General features: G+C 40.8%; 1 protein-coding gene across 10 annotated transcripts in view; it reads right to left on the bottom strand.

The window, feature by feature from the left end:
* Nucleotides 1-15,754, bottom strand: part of VPS13D (vacuolar protein sorting 13 homolog D) — a 225,761-nt gene that overhangs the window by 105,722 nt on the left and 104,285 nt on the right. For all 10 annotated transcript variants that reach the window (XM_074975870.1, XM_074975874.1, XM_074975877.1 and 7 more), the window contains 11 exons: nucleotides 15,195-15,325; nucleotides 14,828-15,003; nucleotides 14,147-14,270; nucleotides 13,557-13,792; nucleotides 11,575-11,683; nucleotides 10,080-10,243; nucleotides 9,095-9,203; nucleotides 3,542-3,721; nucleotides 3,113-3,229; nucleotides 2,632-2,781; nucleotides 340-489 (listed from right to left, as the gene is read on the bottom strand). In XM_074975870.1, coding sequence (XP_074831971.1) covers nucleotides 340-489; nucleotides 2,632-2,781; nucleotides 3,113-3,229; nucleotides 3,542-3,721; nucleotides 9,095-9,203; nucleotides 10,080-10,243; nucleotides 11,575-11,683; nucleotides 13,557-13,792; nucleotides 14,147-14,270; nucleotides 14,828-15,003; nucleotides 15,195-15,325 — 1,646 coding nt within the window. The remainder of the gene's footprint in view (nucleotides 1-339; nucleotides 490-2,631; nucleotides 2,782-3,112; nucleotides 3,230-3,541; nucleotides 3,722-9,094; nucleotides 9,204-10,079; nucleotides 10,244-11,574; nucleotides 11,684-13,556; nucleotides 13,793-14,146; nucleotides 14,271-14,827; nucleotides 15,004-15,194; nucleotides 15,326-15,754) is intronic.

Genomic DNA, 15,754 nt, shown 5'->3' with positions numbered 1-15,754 from the left:
CTGTTATATGGAAAAGTCTTGAAATGAAATGACTAAACTAAGAGCCTTATTGTTAATTCTTGATGTTATCTGAGTAAAATTTAAGGATATTTTTATTATTATTATTATTTTGAGAAGAGCAAAGGATAACCCTAGGATCCTCCCACACTTGCCCACAGAGTCACTACACTGTCATGAACTCACCAAATGCAATGTACAGAGCACAAAAGATATGAATGAGTACCACAAACAAACAGTATATCTGCATATCTGATTTAATTTAGACTGCTTACAGGGAACAGCTGAAAACAATCTTAATAAACACAAGGCCATTTGAAAGCTACAATCAAACTGAATTACCTTGTATATGTCTGTTAGTGCATTCTTACTGGGAAATTTCATTGCATTTAATTGTATTGCAGGGCCTGTCTCAATTATTTCATTTTCACTGATTCTGGGGGTCAGAAAGAGCATGAAGGGCTGTGTTGTGCCGATCAGCTGGTTATCCACCTGTACAGTTAATAAAAAAAAGCAGAAGAATGTGACAACTCATCAGCATATGCAATGAAATCAAAGCTCTCTTTTTCTATGTTAACCTATGTATGGTACTATACATACCATTGTTACCTTCAGTGGTTTATTTCTCATCATTCAGCTACAGAAAGAGGGAAAACCAGAAAATCTCCCTGCAAAGGTTTCGTACATGACTAGGAGAAAGGTCTATTAAAGAGTATGTTGAAAACCCTTAAAGTTATTTATGTCAGCAATCGGTGTTCAAGTTTGTATTGCTTTGGTGTTCTGTACTATTATATCTACTTGCTGCTCCATTATGGCCTTAATCCACAGCCAAATACTGCAACTGGAAAGCCTCCCATTGACGTCAATGAATTTTGGATCAGTCTCCAAAGATAACCTGCTTTTTCCAAATTAAGCCTGATTTTGTCCTTCCCGCTAACATCCACAAAAAGTCAAGTGCTGATGGAAGCAGATGAGTTGAGCTTTGAATATATTTGTTTCTGATCTTCTCCTGACACTTTATAAAGGAGCAGCTAACAGAAACAAGAAGAATCAAAAACCTCAGTTCTTCAGACCTCCTCAAAGCCCATGCTTCATATCTAGACCCCAGAGCTGGTCTAACTGTGCACTTATTGAGTTGCCACTTCAGAGCAAGCTGGGGGTCACTTTGTTCCCACAGAGGCTGATGAAGGATGTGTATCTTGGCAGTAGCAGCAGCTACATTAACATCTACACTTTTCAAGCATCCTTCTGCACCATCTACAACGCTGCCCAGAATCTGACAAATGACACCTCCTTTATGTCCCGCCCAGACAGGTGAGTAGTAAGCTGGTTATAATCTGGAGCTAGAGGAAGTTTGATGGCAACGGTCAGTGAAAAACGGCAGCTCTGCTGAATTACCATGGCAATAGAAACAATGCCCTGTATTTGCCAATGACTCAAACACAGCTTTCCATTCCTCTTCTATCAATTGCTCCACCTTCCCAGGACCACCACCATGACACCTCACTGGATCATAGAAACTTGCCCACTGCACTGAAGTCCAGAAAAAATGCTATGCATAGCTGATTAAAATTCAGTCATATTCTCAAAATGCTGCCTCAAACAAAAGAGCTGTTTAACAGTGGAGCAACAAGGTCTAAAGCCACACTCATATCCCAGCCTTCATTCTGTTATAAACAAAAATAATGAGAAGAATAAAATTTCGCTTACACGACATCCCCAGGTGAGATCTTTTGATTTAATCCTAATTGCTTGGGGATTGTGATATCATACTGCTTTCTTTTAAGTCATAGACAGTATATATAAAACTTCCAAAACCATAAATATGGTACTAATTGGTCTCATTAAGGGTCCCAAACCCACCAGACGTTAAGAGCACTCTGTCACATGAGAAGTGCTTAACACCTCAGCAAATTCCACAAAGCAGACACATGGCAGCTAATTACCCAACTGTCAGATACAGACTAAACATGTGCCCAATACAATCTTCTGATGCCCAGATAACGAAAACACAGCACTAGCACAGAAAGAGCTACGGTTAGTCTGACAAAAGAGGAATGCAGTTAATATCAGAGACACGTACATACAAAACGTTTTTTTGTACTGTACAAAAAAGGAAAATTCTACTTTTTCATCTCTATGGAGACTAAGTTAAAGCAGAGTAGGTGTCTTGTTTGAGAAGTGAAACTTTAGCTCTGCTTTTCGTGGCTTTCTTTGGTTTGTATTTTTAAAATCTGTCATGTCTGAAAGATAATAACTCAGTCTTAATTTTATCCTTTCAAATCCTTAAAAGTCTGAGGGGCAATATACATAATGGAAATATAACCTGTCAAGTTTGGGAATTACAGTATGTTTTACTTGATTGATTCAGGGTAATAAAGCAGACATTTTGACCAGAATATCAGAGTAAAATTCCGGTTTTTTTTGAAAGGTGACTAACATATTTATGTTTATATGCTGCAAACCAGAACTGGACTTTTACTGTTTCATGTGAAACACATCACCGGTTCTTAGATATTGTAAACAACACAACACACATCACTACTATATTACATGTAGATACAAATATCAATTACATCCACATATATGTTATGAAAATAAATGTTCAAATTGGTCTCAAAAATAAATAGTTACCTGTACATCCTCTATACTGAGCTCTAGCACCTGACTGGTTAATAACTGTGTGTAGTGAACATTAATTCCAGTGAGGCTTGAGAATACAAGCTCTTCAGGGACTTTGTTAACTAAGGATAATCCTATTCCACCTTCTAATTTCACAAGCACCTGAAAAGGCAAAAGACAATTTTAAAAAATTCTAGATGACACTCACTCTCTCTTTCAGCCAATGCACTTAAACGGTTTGAAAAATACAGTCATTGCCAGCAATGTATATATATATTCAAATATATACAGGGATCCTAAATTATTTAACAAGCTTGTGTGATAAGATGAATTCCTTGTTATTTTCCACTGGGGAAACAATTTAAATTTTGGGATCGTGACATGGAAAATGGACAAAGAGGTCTGAATAGTGATAGCGATTTACAAAGGACAATCTTGTATACACCTCTCCTTCATGGTAAAAAATAAAAGCCTACCAATTTTGTTGTCTTACTTCCAATTCCTGATCTGTGTCTGGATTTTTCAATTTGCGCAGATCTTGTTCGGTAACTGGAAGCTCACCTCCTTCACATGATAAACGATCATTTCTACGCTGGTTAAAATCTGTTATCTAAAACAAAATGAACTAGTAAGCAGCTTTTTTCTTATTTATGTGCAAGGTGAAAAAGCAACAATATCCAACTTACATATGGTAGGACACAAGCTTTGAACTAAAAATGTCAATGTTTCTGATCAAATCTAAAACCAATATTATTTTACAAGAGATTTTTCCGCTTTACGCTAATGCAAATTAATATAAACATTTTGAAGCAAAAGAAAGATAAGAGGATTATCTGCACTGGTAAAATACCAAAAAATCAGTAAAGAAATATTACAATAATTAATGACAACACTGTGTCCAGAATTTATTAATAATTTTCACCTGAAGAACTCGAGTTGGACCATCTGGGAGGACTCTGACTGCCAGTACTCCTGACCCAGGTCTCATCTTCTGGTTTATAAACTGCTGTTCAGGTGGAATGGGCCCCAAAAGCTCCAGAGACATATCAGGACCAAGAACCACTTCAGCCCCATCATACAAACCTGATATTCCTCCTTTTGCCTAAGTTTAAATAAATAAATTAATTAATTAATTAAAAGAACAATGCAGAAACACTGAAATGGTACAGAAGGTTGCAAATAATGGTGTCTGCATACATTAATTTAAAAAAATGTATTCCAAAATCACTTCTCTTTTATAGCTCTAACTACTTCAATCCTTCCGAAAATATATCTACCTTTTTCCCTTTCTATTTATGTAGATGGATAAAAGAATCAACAATTGATTTGAGCCAATGAGCAGTTAGGCCAATTGTATTTTTCAGACAGCACACGTGTCAGAGATCACTGCTGCAACAGAAGTTGTCTTTTATATCACTAAAATTTCAGGTAACTGAACTTCAGCAATTTGCCTGGTTTAAAAAAAAATATATAGCCTGCATCCAGGATTAAATATTCACTTTGCATCTTCAGAATGGAATCAAAGTCTTGATCAAAGTGAATGAAAGTCCTTCTTAAAAGGTATTCTGAAGAAGGACAGCTTCTTTGCTATGTCTTTTTATCCTTTATGATAGATCTAGGGTTAAGACAAAAATACTGGGGCTGTCACTCATTAAAAAGACTGGCATCACCATGAGTTAACTCCTTAATAGAGGAACCTCTATTTCTTTGGTTTCTTTAATGTGACAGTGAAGGAACACATCACCATCACTAATTTGCTGCTAACGCTGGATTGTCCACTGTAAGAGGAAGGTCTTAAGCTTCTCAGTTTCCACAGTGTACACAGATGTTACATCAAAGCAGCTCCAAATGTGCTGCATAAATACATCACATGTAGGATGTATTCAGCTTGCAGCACACAAATCATGCTCCATTCTAACTCCTCTCTCTCAGACCTGGAATGCCATAGACATTCATGGCTCCTCCAACAGCCCTGGGAGGGAGAAGGCAGGCATAAAAAGTACAGGGCTCCAGTGCCCTGAAGAATGGGAGGCATACAGGGAAAGAAGCAGTAGGGGTCCATGCACCACAGGTTTCCCATCACTGGCCTAGAGCCTAACAAGTGAATAAATCCTGAAGCTATGACTACACTACAGGAGATCTGTCAACAGAAGTCACTATTGGCAGAGATTTACCAACAAAACCTCTGTCAACAGACCACATCTACACAAAAATGTGGCTCATCACGTCGCTACACTGTGTTGACATAAAACGGACAGAGTCCCCATTCCCTTTCTCAACAGAATGGGCCCCAGCAACCTGGAAAACAGGGTTGTATGGACAGCAAGCCCTTCCTGGAGCCCTGGCCCAGCATACCCTTAAAGTTCCAACTGGTGGGACTGGCTTGTCATGGGTCCGTGGGATGACCAGCAGTGGCTCCAGAATTTCAGAATGCAGAAGGACACCTTATTGGAGCTCTGTGCCTGGCTTGCCCCTGCCCTCCAGAGACAGGACACCCACCTGCAGCCTGCCATCCCCATGGAGAAGAGGGATGACATCACTCTTTGGAAGCTCACCACCCCCAACAGCAACTGCTCAGTGGGGAACCAGTTTGGTGTGGGCAGGTCCACTGTTGGGGCTGTCCTCATGCAGGTAAGGCACTCCTGGGCTGCAGGCCCCACATGGAGTGAAAGGGCAGGGGGGTCCCACTCGAGGGGAGAATGGAGAATCCATGGAGAATGGGGTTGGGGGTAAGAGCAGTTGGGCAGGGTGAGCCTCGTCCCCAGGAACCTGTGCTGTCCCGCTCTCGCACAGCCCTGGCTGCTGGGGATCATCCTGGTGTTGATCCAGCTGCAGTCCTGGGATTTCCGCCATTTGGCTGCTGGGTCTAATGGGATGGCCTCCTCTGCCCCCAGGCCCAGCCGGTTCTGTCGACAGAACGCATTTTAGGTGTAGATGCTCTGGGGCTAATGTCGACAAAACACAAGTTTTGTCGAGGAAACCCATGTAGATGTGGCCTGAGAATGAATTACACTCATCACTCGCTTTACAAGCACAATGGGTTCCCAACTTTCTGTTCGTAGGCAGAAACTCATAAGAGGGATGCTAAATTCCCATTAAATTACATGTAAAAGTCTCTGATTAGTTCCTAGGGCTCCCAGCTCGGGGAAGTTGTGGCAGCAGGTGGTGCTGCTTTTGAAAGGTGAGTGAACCTTGGGTTGGGGAGGGATAAAGGCCGAGAGTACTTTGGGGCTGTGAGTTGGAAGGAGGGTTAAAATCTGTTGGGGTGGGGGGGTCAGGCTACCGTCGTTTGGGGCCTGCCGAGGTGGGGGGGGTTCGGGGGTCAGGTGGTAGGGGGGTCTGGCTGCCGTGGTTTGGGGCCAGCGGGCCGTCAGGCTGCAGGGCCGCAGGGGTTACAGGTGGAGGGGGGAGGAGTCTGGCTACGGGGCTTACAGGAAGCTGTGGAGGGTACACGCGGCCACAGGGGTTCCTGGCCACGGGGGTTACATGCGGGGGGGAGGGGGGGCGGTCTGGCCACGGGGCATACAGGCGGCCGCAGAGCATTCTGGCCACAGGTGGAGGGGCTCTTGCCGCGGAGGGTGTACAGACAGCTGCGGGGGGCGGTCCCTGGCAGACGCAGGAAGGTCTGGCCGTGGGGCTAGCAGGGGTGTCGGGTGGCATACAGGTGGCCACAGGGTCAGGCTGCAGGACCACCAGGAATACAGTTGGGGGCGGGGCGGGAATCTGGTTGTGGGGCTGGTAGGGTTGTCAGGCTGCCGCAGTTTGGGGCTGCGGGGCCATGGGGAGTGCAGGCAACAGTGCGGTGTCAGGCTGCAGGGTTAGCAGGGGTGCCAGGCTGCAGCGGGTTAGGGCTGCGGGGCTGGCGGAGGGGGGTCAGGCTCGTATGGGCAGGGGAAGTTCACTCAGAGTGAACTAAGGTAGGTAAGCATCTCCCTCATTTAAGCGAATACTCATAAATGAAGTACTCGTTTAAACGAGGGATAAGCGTACACTTTCATCTCAAGAACTCTCTCTTAACATCAGGATCTGAAACACATTGGCAGGAGAACATGGGAGCATGTCACAACTGCTGTCCTTTTTCAATCTCTCCTCCAAAACTGAGTCCTCTATGTCCAAGATTCTCCATATTGCACCTTTCATCAGCACAGAATTCACATAAGCTTTATCAGACCATAACTGCAGAGTCTTCAGAGGACATTGTGAAACATGTTAAAAATATTTTCCATAATTTTTATCCTTGTTTGTGACAAAAGATGTTTGTCTCAACTTCAAACTGGATTTTGGTTGACTATTTCCTCCTGCATTTCACGCACATGCAGATTTGTTATTACAGGATTACTCATCAGCATGGCAGATCTGCTGGTGTTTTGTTTTGTTTTGAATGAACAAACATCATTTAAGCAATTGTTTTAGAAAAAGCAGAACACAAATATTACATGGAATTTATAAACAAACAAAAAGATACAGGTCAATTTTCGGACTTCAAATCTTGACAGTGTTCCTTTACAAGCCTGGAATTCTGAAGAGCGATGCTATTATTCTGAAACTTACATATCCATTGCAGATGCATAATACAACAATCTTTGATCAAAGAACTTACACAGGAAATGCCACAGTCTCTGCCACTGTTAATCCAATTAAATGGAGTCCCATTATTTCAGCGCATCAGGGCAGAGAGCTGCACACACTATAGTGGGGGAAGAAGAGCCACACAGACGTGCTCAGGAAGTTGCAGCGGCCCAGTGAAGGTGCAACAGGAGGTGGCGGCATGAGGAACTCCTGCATGAAGTAAGTTAATCCTGGGTTTGGGGCTGCGAGGAGTTAAGCCTGGGGATCAGGGGCAGGTGCTTTTGGGGCTATTTTGTGTTTGGCCCCCAGAACATGTAAAAAATTGCTATGTGGCCCCCAGTGAAAAAAGGTTAGCCGCTCCTGTTCTAAAAGGTATGAACTAGGATCACCAAATTCAGCATACAGCTTCCTCATATCATAACTTAAAGCAGGGCTGACGAACCTTTTTGCATTGGGGTACCACATGGCAAATTTTTACTTGTTCTGGGGGCTGAACATCCCCCGTCACCCCCAGGTTTAACTCCTCTCAGCCCCAAACCACTCCACCTCCACACTTAACCCCACCCTCCAGCCCCAAACCCAGGATTAAATTGAGTCCATTATTTCAGTGCAGGAGGGCAGGGAGCCAGAGGAGGAGTCAGTGGAGGCAGCATCCAGAGCCACTAATGGCTCCTTAAAAAGTTACATGCGTCTCCGGAGCCACAGTTGCAGGCTTCTCAGGCCAGATTCTGGCCTGCACACCACATGTTGGCCACTCCGACTTAAAGCAATGTAAAGGTCTGGTTGTTCCAGGAAAAAGGGATGTGCTTGGAATGCAACTGCTTCTCATTAAACCAAACCAAAAAAAGAAAGAATCAACAAATCAAATACAGTCCTCAACATTGACATAACTGAGCAAATGTTGAAACAGACTGAACCAAGATGAGCCAGAAAACCAGGATGAACCTGTAACAGGATTGGTCCTCAATATAGAACGTTAGAGAAACGGCATAAAACAGCAAAATGTGGAGTAGTGATCTGTTTTGGCACAGCTAAAATCAATGCTTAAGGTTTGAAAAGTGGAAGAAAATGTTAATGGAAATCAAACTGACTACAGCCGTTTTTGTTAAAACACTGAATGCTAAGAGTCTGTACTAATGAGCTAAAAATACAGCTACAACTGTTCACCATAAATATCAACATTGTTTAATTTTCAGGGTCAGAATTTCAAACAATATCCCACATTTCTGAGCACATATCTTGTATGGAGGTATCAGAACTTACCAGGTGCATATGCATGTATTAGTTGTTTGAAAAGTACATGTACAAGTGTCACCCAGAACTTAATGAAGAATGTGTGACTGGAAATGAGACTGAGGTATCGAAGTCACATCCTGATTGTCTCAAGTGTGAGCGCACACACTTCCAACTGACAACAGCGAGTTGCAGGTGCTCTGCATCTCTGAAAATGAGGCCCTTTAGCCAAAATTTTCAGATCTGGGTGCCTTAAGCTACATACCTAAATCCCTATTTAGCACTAAAATGTTGGCTGGATTTTTAGCAGTGATGTGCAACTGTGGCTTATCGTAATTTTTAGTGGATTTAAGTGCCTCACTGTGGCATCCAAGACTGAAAATTATGGTCACAGCTCTGCAGTGTTGTTTTAGTTTTTTGGGTTTTTTTTGCAGAACCACAAAACGCCTCATGTTTAAGTAAATTTTACCAGTAGAAACATGTGAAGAAAATTAAAGTCCTTTCTTAAAATTATAATCATGTGAATTGCTAGTGGCATCTTTATATTTTTCCACTCATTCAAGTTTTGGCCTTTCAAAGAAAGCTTATACCACCAGCAGCTCACCTGATTCATATACCTCTCACTTCAGCCAGCACTCAAAATCAAGCTAGATGTAGAATAATTAATACTGACCTGCACAACAAGGCCATGTATACCACAGGTTAATTTGCCATCTTGAAAACTCCATGTCTGAGTAGTACTGCGCCGTCGATCCGGTTTTCTCAGCATTAGAGGCTCATACCTGAAAAAAGCAATTAACAGACCAAAACTCTTTACTTTTAGATTCCATTGTTGGGAAGATTTTAATTAGTCGTGCACAACATTCCTCTCGCTTTTTCCATCCATGGGCAGAATAAATGTTGTTATATAAACGAAAGCATGTGCGGATGTGCACCACAAATAGAAACACACGCTGCTGGCTGTAGGTGCTCTGCCAATCAGCTGGGCAGCACCTGAATCTCTTGAGCAGCCGCCCAAGTGCTCAGCTTACAAAGAATGCTGGCCATGCACACCTAATTTTATTCTATTCTGGCTTCTTCAGCCTTAGCTCTTGAAAATATTATTTCCATTTGCTCCTGCTGCATTGCAATAATTGTTCATTTATTTATGGCCAAAGGTAACTAATACGCATGAGACACTAAAAGGATATATGATATACATATAAAGACAAACATGATCTACTGCTTCTGCCAGGTTGACAGTCTTTAAAAGTGAAGTACTCTATTTATCCAAAGAGACCATGTCCCAGGCAGTGCTAAATGCATCTCTATCATGGTCTGCAAGGAGCAATTTTGGAAGAGAAGGCATAGTTCAGTCCATATGCCCTTTTAATGTTTAGTCTCTCTGCTGCTACTGTTCAAGGGCAGGCAGGCAGTGCCACTTGTCGTGGTGGTTTTGGTGATGCTTATGAGATGTTAAGTTCTACCACCTCTGGCTGGACTCATAACAGTGATACAGCAATGACAGGCTTTGAATACAATTTCTGATCCCTCAAATCATCCAGTAATCCAATGTGAGTATTTTAAACATCTTAAACTATTTAATGTTTATAACTTTCTAGAGATGTACTTTTTTTTCCCATTTGGGGAGGATTAAACAGAAATCCTGTTTAGAGAACCTGTTATCCGTGACTGCAGCCAAGCCCGCAATATCTAAGATCATGGAGGACTCAACCGATCGAGGTGAAGAAGGCTTATTGGGGTTATGAGGAACAGAGGAACCTTCATGGCAAAGCATGCCAGTGCCAGTCATTCTCCAAAGTTGGGATCGCTTCCCTGGCTCCTGTAGCATTTACAAAAAAGATTAAGCAGATCTTAAAAAAAATACAGAGGAAACAACATATTTACATTTATTACCAAATGCAGTAAGTGATGCTATTTGGAACAGCTGTTTCTACACAAGCCACTTCCTTTGGAAGTGGCATGCTCATACATGGAGCGAAAGTTGTTATGAGGCGTGGATGCAAATTCCCTGCACCTCATTAGCATAATGTCATGTGATTTGGAGTCCGGAAGACCATTCTTCTGCACTCCAAAACTCTGTGTAGAAGCGCAGCCCTTGGGGGGGTACTTCCGGAAGGAAGTCCTTCTTCCAGAGGCCCCTTCTTCCCAAAATTTTTGCATCCGCACCTCATTAGCATCTTCACTCCATGTATTAGCATGCCACTTCTGAAAGAAGTGGCCGTGTAGAAACAGCCAATGACTTTTACAAATCCATGCTCACAGCCCCAATTCAAAATTAGATGATAACCTTGCATTTTAAAGTCTACTACAATTATGAAAATATTCTTACTGAGCATTGATATCAAATGAGCATAAATCCCACATACATCGTTTCCTTAGATTAATATCTTCAGAGTTATCAAATACTGCACAATAATGCTTCTATTTTCAAAACGTATGCCTTTATTTACACGCATTTTTTCATTTCTTAAGAAATTTGTGAAGAAATCATTGGCTTATTTACACTGTCATTTCCTTTTATCGCAAAAGAACTTCTCCACAACTTCATCACCTTCTCTAAATTTTCTCTTGGTCTTCTACACTTCACTATAACCCTTCAGGCATCTCAACTCCAATGTTTCTTACTACTTTTATTCAGATTACTCCCTTCTCCTTCTTTAAGTCTGACCTTCATAATCGCTCCCTCATCAGTACATGAAGCTAGTTGAATTTAACAGAAGAGCTCTAGTTTCTTTTCTTCAAACTCTCATCTTTTTTTCTGTCCTTTTCACTCCCTTAATTTCCAAACCTGATTTCCCAGGAAGCAATGCTCTTCTATGTTTTTCTCAGAGCAAAAAATCTCTACAAGATCCACATGCAAATCTGTTACTATTCACTTCATTCTTCCTTCCACTTATCAGCCTGCAATCTTTCCTTAACCCACCGCTGGACCATTGTAACTATTGTAGTGCTTGCACCCAAGAATCTCCTCCCCAGCCTATGACTCCAATGGTGTACACACATGATCACTTCACATAGGGTGCATCTACATTAAGAACTAATTTCAAAGTTAAATTTCAATTTCTAAAGTATCTCTGCTGCTAGGATGATACAGCAACAACATTCTTAGCAAAACGTGCTGTTTTTTTGAAGCCTCACTGGATTTCATACCTTCTTCTTTAGTATGACCCTGTGCGTCTTTGGAGAAACATCCAAAACAAGCTCTGCGTAAGTAACATCTTTATTTGAAGCAACTGGCCTTCCAGTTCCCTCTTGTAAACTAGAATTGAGAGAAAATGCAACATGCATTCAAATACAATCTTATACAGAACCGCTGACTCTTCTGAAGACAGAGTCAGAACCACGCCCAACTACTAAAAGGACAACTTATGCTTGTCTTTCATGACATATTGTGCAAATATATATCATGTTATCATTACGCAATTTCCCTTCGTTTTTTTAATCACTAGGATAAACCATCAGCATGGTATTCATATTATTAAAAGTGTTGTGTGTCTGGAATTAGTAATGAAAGCTAAACGTCCAATTCAGAGCTCCATTTGACAGATTACTCTTTTCATTGCCTAAACAAAGATTGTTACTTTAGACTCAGTGCTTTCACCACAAACTATATTCAGTGTTCTCTCAGTTAACACAAGTGTATCAAGACTGAAATGAGGCTATTAAGCTACAAGCAACAGTTGCCCTGTGGCAGTGCTCTGAACCACCACAGGTAAGATTAAGTTTTGGATTCATGTTCTAATCATTCATTCCCTTGTATGGCAGATACTGGGCTAACTGCGAGTGCAGTAAGTTAAATTGCTAAGGGAGCCATTATGGCAAATGAATAAAGCTAAGCTCTTCAACTTCCAACAATTGACTTTACAGAGGACATACTGACACATTCCAAAAGAAATCATACCCAGAAGAACTGGTGGGCAATGTGCTTTGTACATGCACATGTGAAAACAAAAATTTATTTAACATTTAGTATGTATGTCAAGTAATCTAGGCTCTGTCTCCAATGGGCAGCAGATTAAGAATAAGCAATGTATACACGTAAGTGACATCTTTCACTATAATATACAGTAATAAATAAGTTATAAGAAGGCCTCACTCAAAAATCAATTTCCCTCAATCTGAGACATTCAGTGACACTAAATTCAGCTGCAGACATCCCAAAAGAGAGATATCCCAGCTGAAGATACCAGGTCCTCATCTCACTTTTCTCAGAAATCAGTCCCCCACCTCAATCTCCCAACTCATGTTTTCCCACCATGACCAAATCTGATTTGGAACCCGATCTATCTTTCACTATTGTGCTAGCTGACTGTACTATAGCTCTCTCTTTGCAGTAACATAGAAGACTCAATATTCTAATATTAATGACAATTTGAAGTTAAGAAACCTGAAAGATCAGTATTAATTAGAAGTAGAGATTAATTCTGTACGAAAAGTTTAATCATGTAAGCACCATACTTCATGCAGTACACCAGCCACTCTTTAAATTTATAAGCTGTGTGAATTTGTTTGGCAAGCTGAAAAAATATATACAAAATTAAGTGTTATAAGATCATATGGGAAAAGCATTATTACCTAATGTACGGATAAGTAAACAGACACAGAGAGGCTAAGTTATTTGCCCAGGGTCCCAGAAAGTCAGTCGCAGAGCAAGAAATACAATCCTGGAATGCTGACTCACTCACCATCTCTTCTTCTACCTAACTAGCCAGCACTAGTTTATCCATATGGCCTGGTCTACACTAGCGATCAAAGTTGACCCCATATATGCAGTTCTAGCTATGCCATTAGAATCAGTGTAACAGGATCAACTTTGTAACCTGGCGTAAATCAGGGCTTTTTGGGCTCACACCAATGTCCCTTACTCCACATGGCGGCACAGAGTACCAGGGTCAACAGCCAAGCCCAGAGAGATCGATTTTGCTGCATCTTCACTGAGGCGGCAAAATTGAATTCTGGAGGATTGATCGCGGTGCGCCAAACGCAGAGTAAGTGTACCCTATGTGAAATCCCTTCAAATATAAGCACTGTATAATGGCAAAAGTTTTTAAAAAGAATAGCTTTAATTCGTAGCTGACTATTCACTATTTGCTTTCAGGGACTATTTTCAACATAATATGTTATAGAATTACCCTGAGAAAGTATATGTAGCAGCAATGTAAATGAAATTTTCATAATAAAGCTGTTTGCTGTCTTGAAAGTCATTCATGCTGCAGGTAATTTCTGAAGAGCCTGCTCCTTTAACTGTAAGCATGATAAAAGGTGGTAAAGTGGGTTCATCCCATGCGTAATCCAAAGTCGTCATTGGCTTCACTTCAGTGCAGAGTCTGGGCTCTGCAACACCATGCTGAGTAAAAACAACTGGGACCTACAGTAATGAAAGAAGACTTTAGAAAACATTATATATAAGTGATTCAGCAGTCATAGCCAGTGTAATTCAGGGTTGTGATTTTCTAGATTTTCAGCATGTTATAATTGCATTCTATATCATGTTATTTCCCTAAATTGAATACAATTTATTCCATACCATTTCAACTTTTACTTCTTCTTATGGCTTTGGACATTTTATGCCTTAATACAAGTCTTAATGTTAAACACTGTATGACGATGAATGTTAATATACTCGGCACTTATACAGTATCTTTCATCTTCTGATCATTTCACTGGACAAACAAGTGCAACTATTTTACAGACTAACACATCAAGTACCAAAGATCCTTACCTTGGAAAAATTATCTATGCGAAAAGGAGGGGGTAACTGATCAGTGTCACCAAATGAGATCCGGTATGTGGCTCCTCGAAGGGTAATTTCAACTCGTAAAAAGTAACATTTCCCGAGAGTATCCCTATAGAACAAGACAGCACAATATATTTAAAAACATTCAGAACCTGATGCTATTAACTGGTATGTAGGTCAGCATTCGGTAACCAATGCTGGATCAATTAAACGAACAATTTCTGGAACAATTAGGCTTGTATTAAAATACAGTAGAAAAATAATGTAATCTAATCTTCCAGCTAAACAACTTGCTTGAACAGAGACTTCCCCAGGGTAAGTGCAACCATTTGTTTTGTCCAATTTTTTTAAGTTCTTAAATCACGCCCGTGGTATATTTAAGCCAAATCATCCCCATGCTGATAGAATCCTTGGAGTTTAACACTGTTTTGTTTTGTTTTTTTTGAAAAGGCATGTAGATTATTTCATATCAAACAGCGAATGTACACAATCATTCACAGCTCTTTTAATTAAGACAACTATCAGAGTCCACAAGTCAGAAAGTATCCGCTTTTCACATTACATCAAAAGAGAAAAAGATCAAAACAAAAGAGAATTAGATTTGTGACCTGTGTTAGTCACAAGTTTAGACATTTGCCTTTTTTATCAGACATGCACAGCAACTACCTCATATTGATATGGAAAGAGCTATTTTTGTTGACTTCAAAACCTCCAGACCAAATGCAGTTGGGAATCTCCATCAGCCGTACACACAATAATTGATCATAATCATTACGTGGCCAGTGAAATACAACGCTAGAACCAGGAAGAGTGGAGATATAGCCATCAGGATTGGAGGTACCCTAATACGAGAAAGAGAGAGAGATGGTATCACCACTACTACCTTAAACACTACAGCCTACAATCTTTATCAGTGGTGGGCAACCTGCAGCTCACTGGAGTTTTCTGTGTGGCCCACGAGACATTTTGTTTACCATTGCCCACCGCCATTAAAAAAAATAATATATCTTCACTAGCAGAAAGGAAGTCTTACCTGCCCTCTAGCAAATTCTCTTTGAGCAAAGGCAAGCTTGTGTGTTGATTTATTATCTAACAGGTATCGGGGCGCAAATGTTACCATGCAAGTATCAATATAACGACCTCTGCCCTTTTTAATATCGATACCTAGTAATAAGAAATAGTCTGTTAAAAACAAAAATATCTACTGTCTAAGTATACTCAGTATAAAAATGTAGTTTTAAAATAACATCTCTCAGATTCAATGCATCTGCTCTACAGCTTGCACATATTTTAAACAAACAGTAAACAATCTGGTTTACATATTTCCATCCTCTATACATTTTTTTTTTTGGTCTATAAAGTGGAATGCAGTAACTGGCAGTCTAGTCTTGTCAGCATAATAGACGGCACAAAAATAGCTTGGGGTCCTTTTCAGAAAGTATGTTCATTTTCTGCAATCAAAGAATGGTCAAACCATCTCCAGCTGAAAGCTGTGAATAAGAGTCATCACGAGATAGTCAAATCATGCAAAGCAGACACATGAACACTTACAATCCAATACCAATACTATTGAACATTCCAGAAGTTCCTCAA

Source organism: Carettochelys insculpta, chromosome 23 (genome assembly GCF_033958435.1).
Source record: "Carettochelys insculpta isolate YL-2023 chromosome 23, ASM3395843v1, whole genome shotgun sequence".
NCBI classification, from domain to species: Eukaryota; Metazoa; Chordata; order Testudines; family Carettochelyidae; genus Carettochelys; species Carettochelys insculpta.
This window is presented reverse-complemented; position numbering and strand designations above follow the sequence as displayed.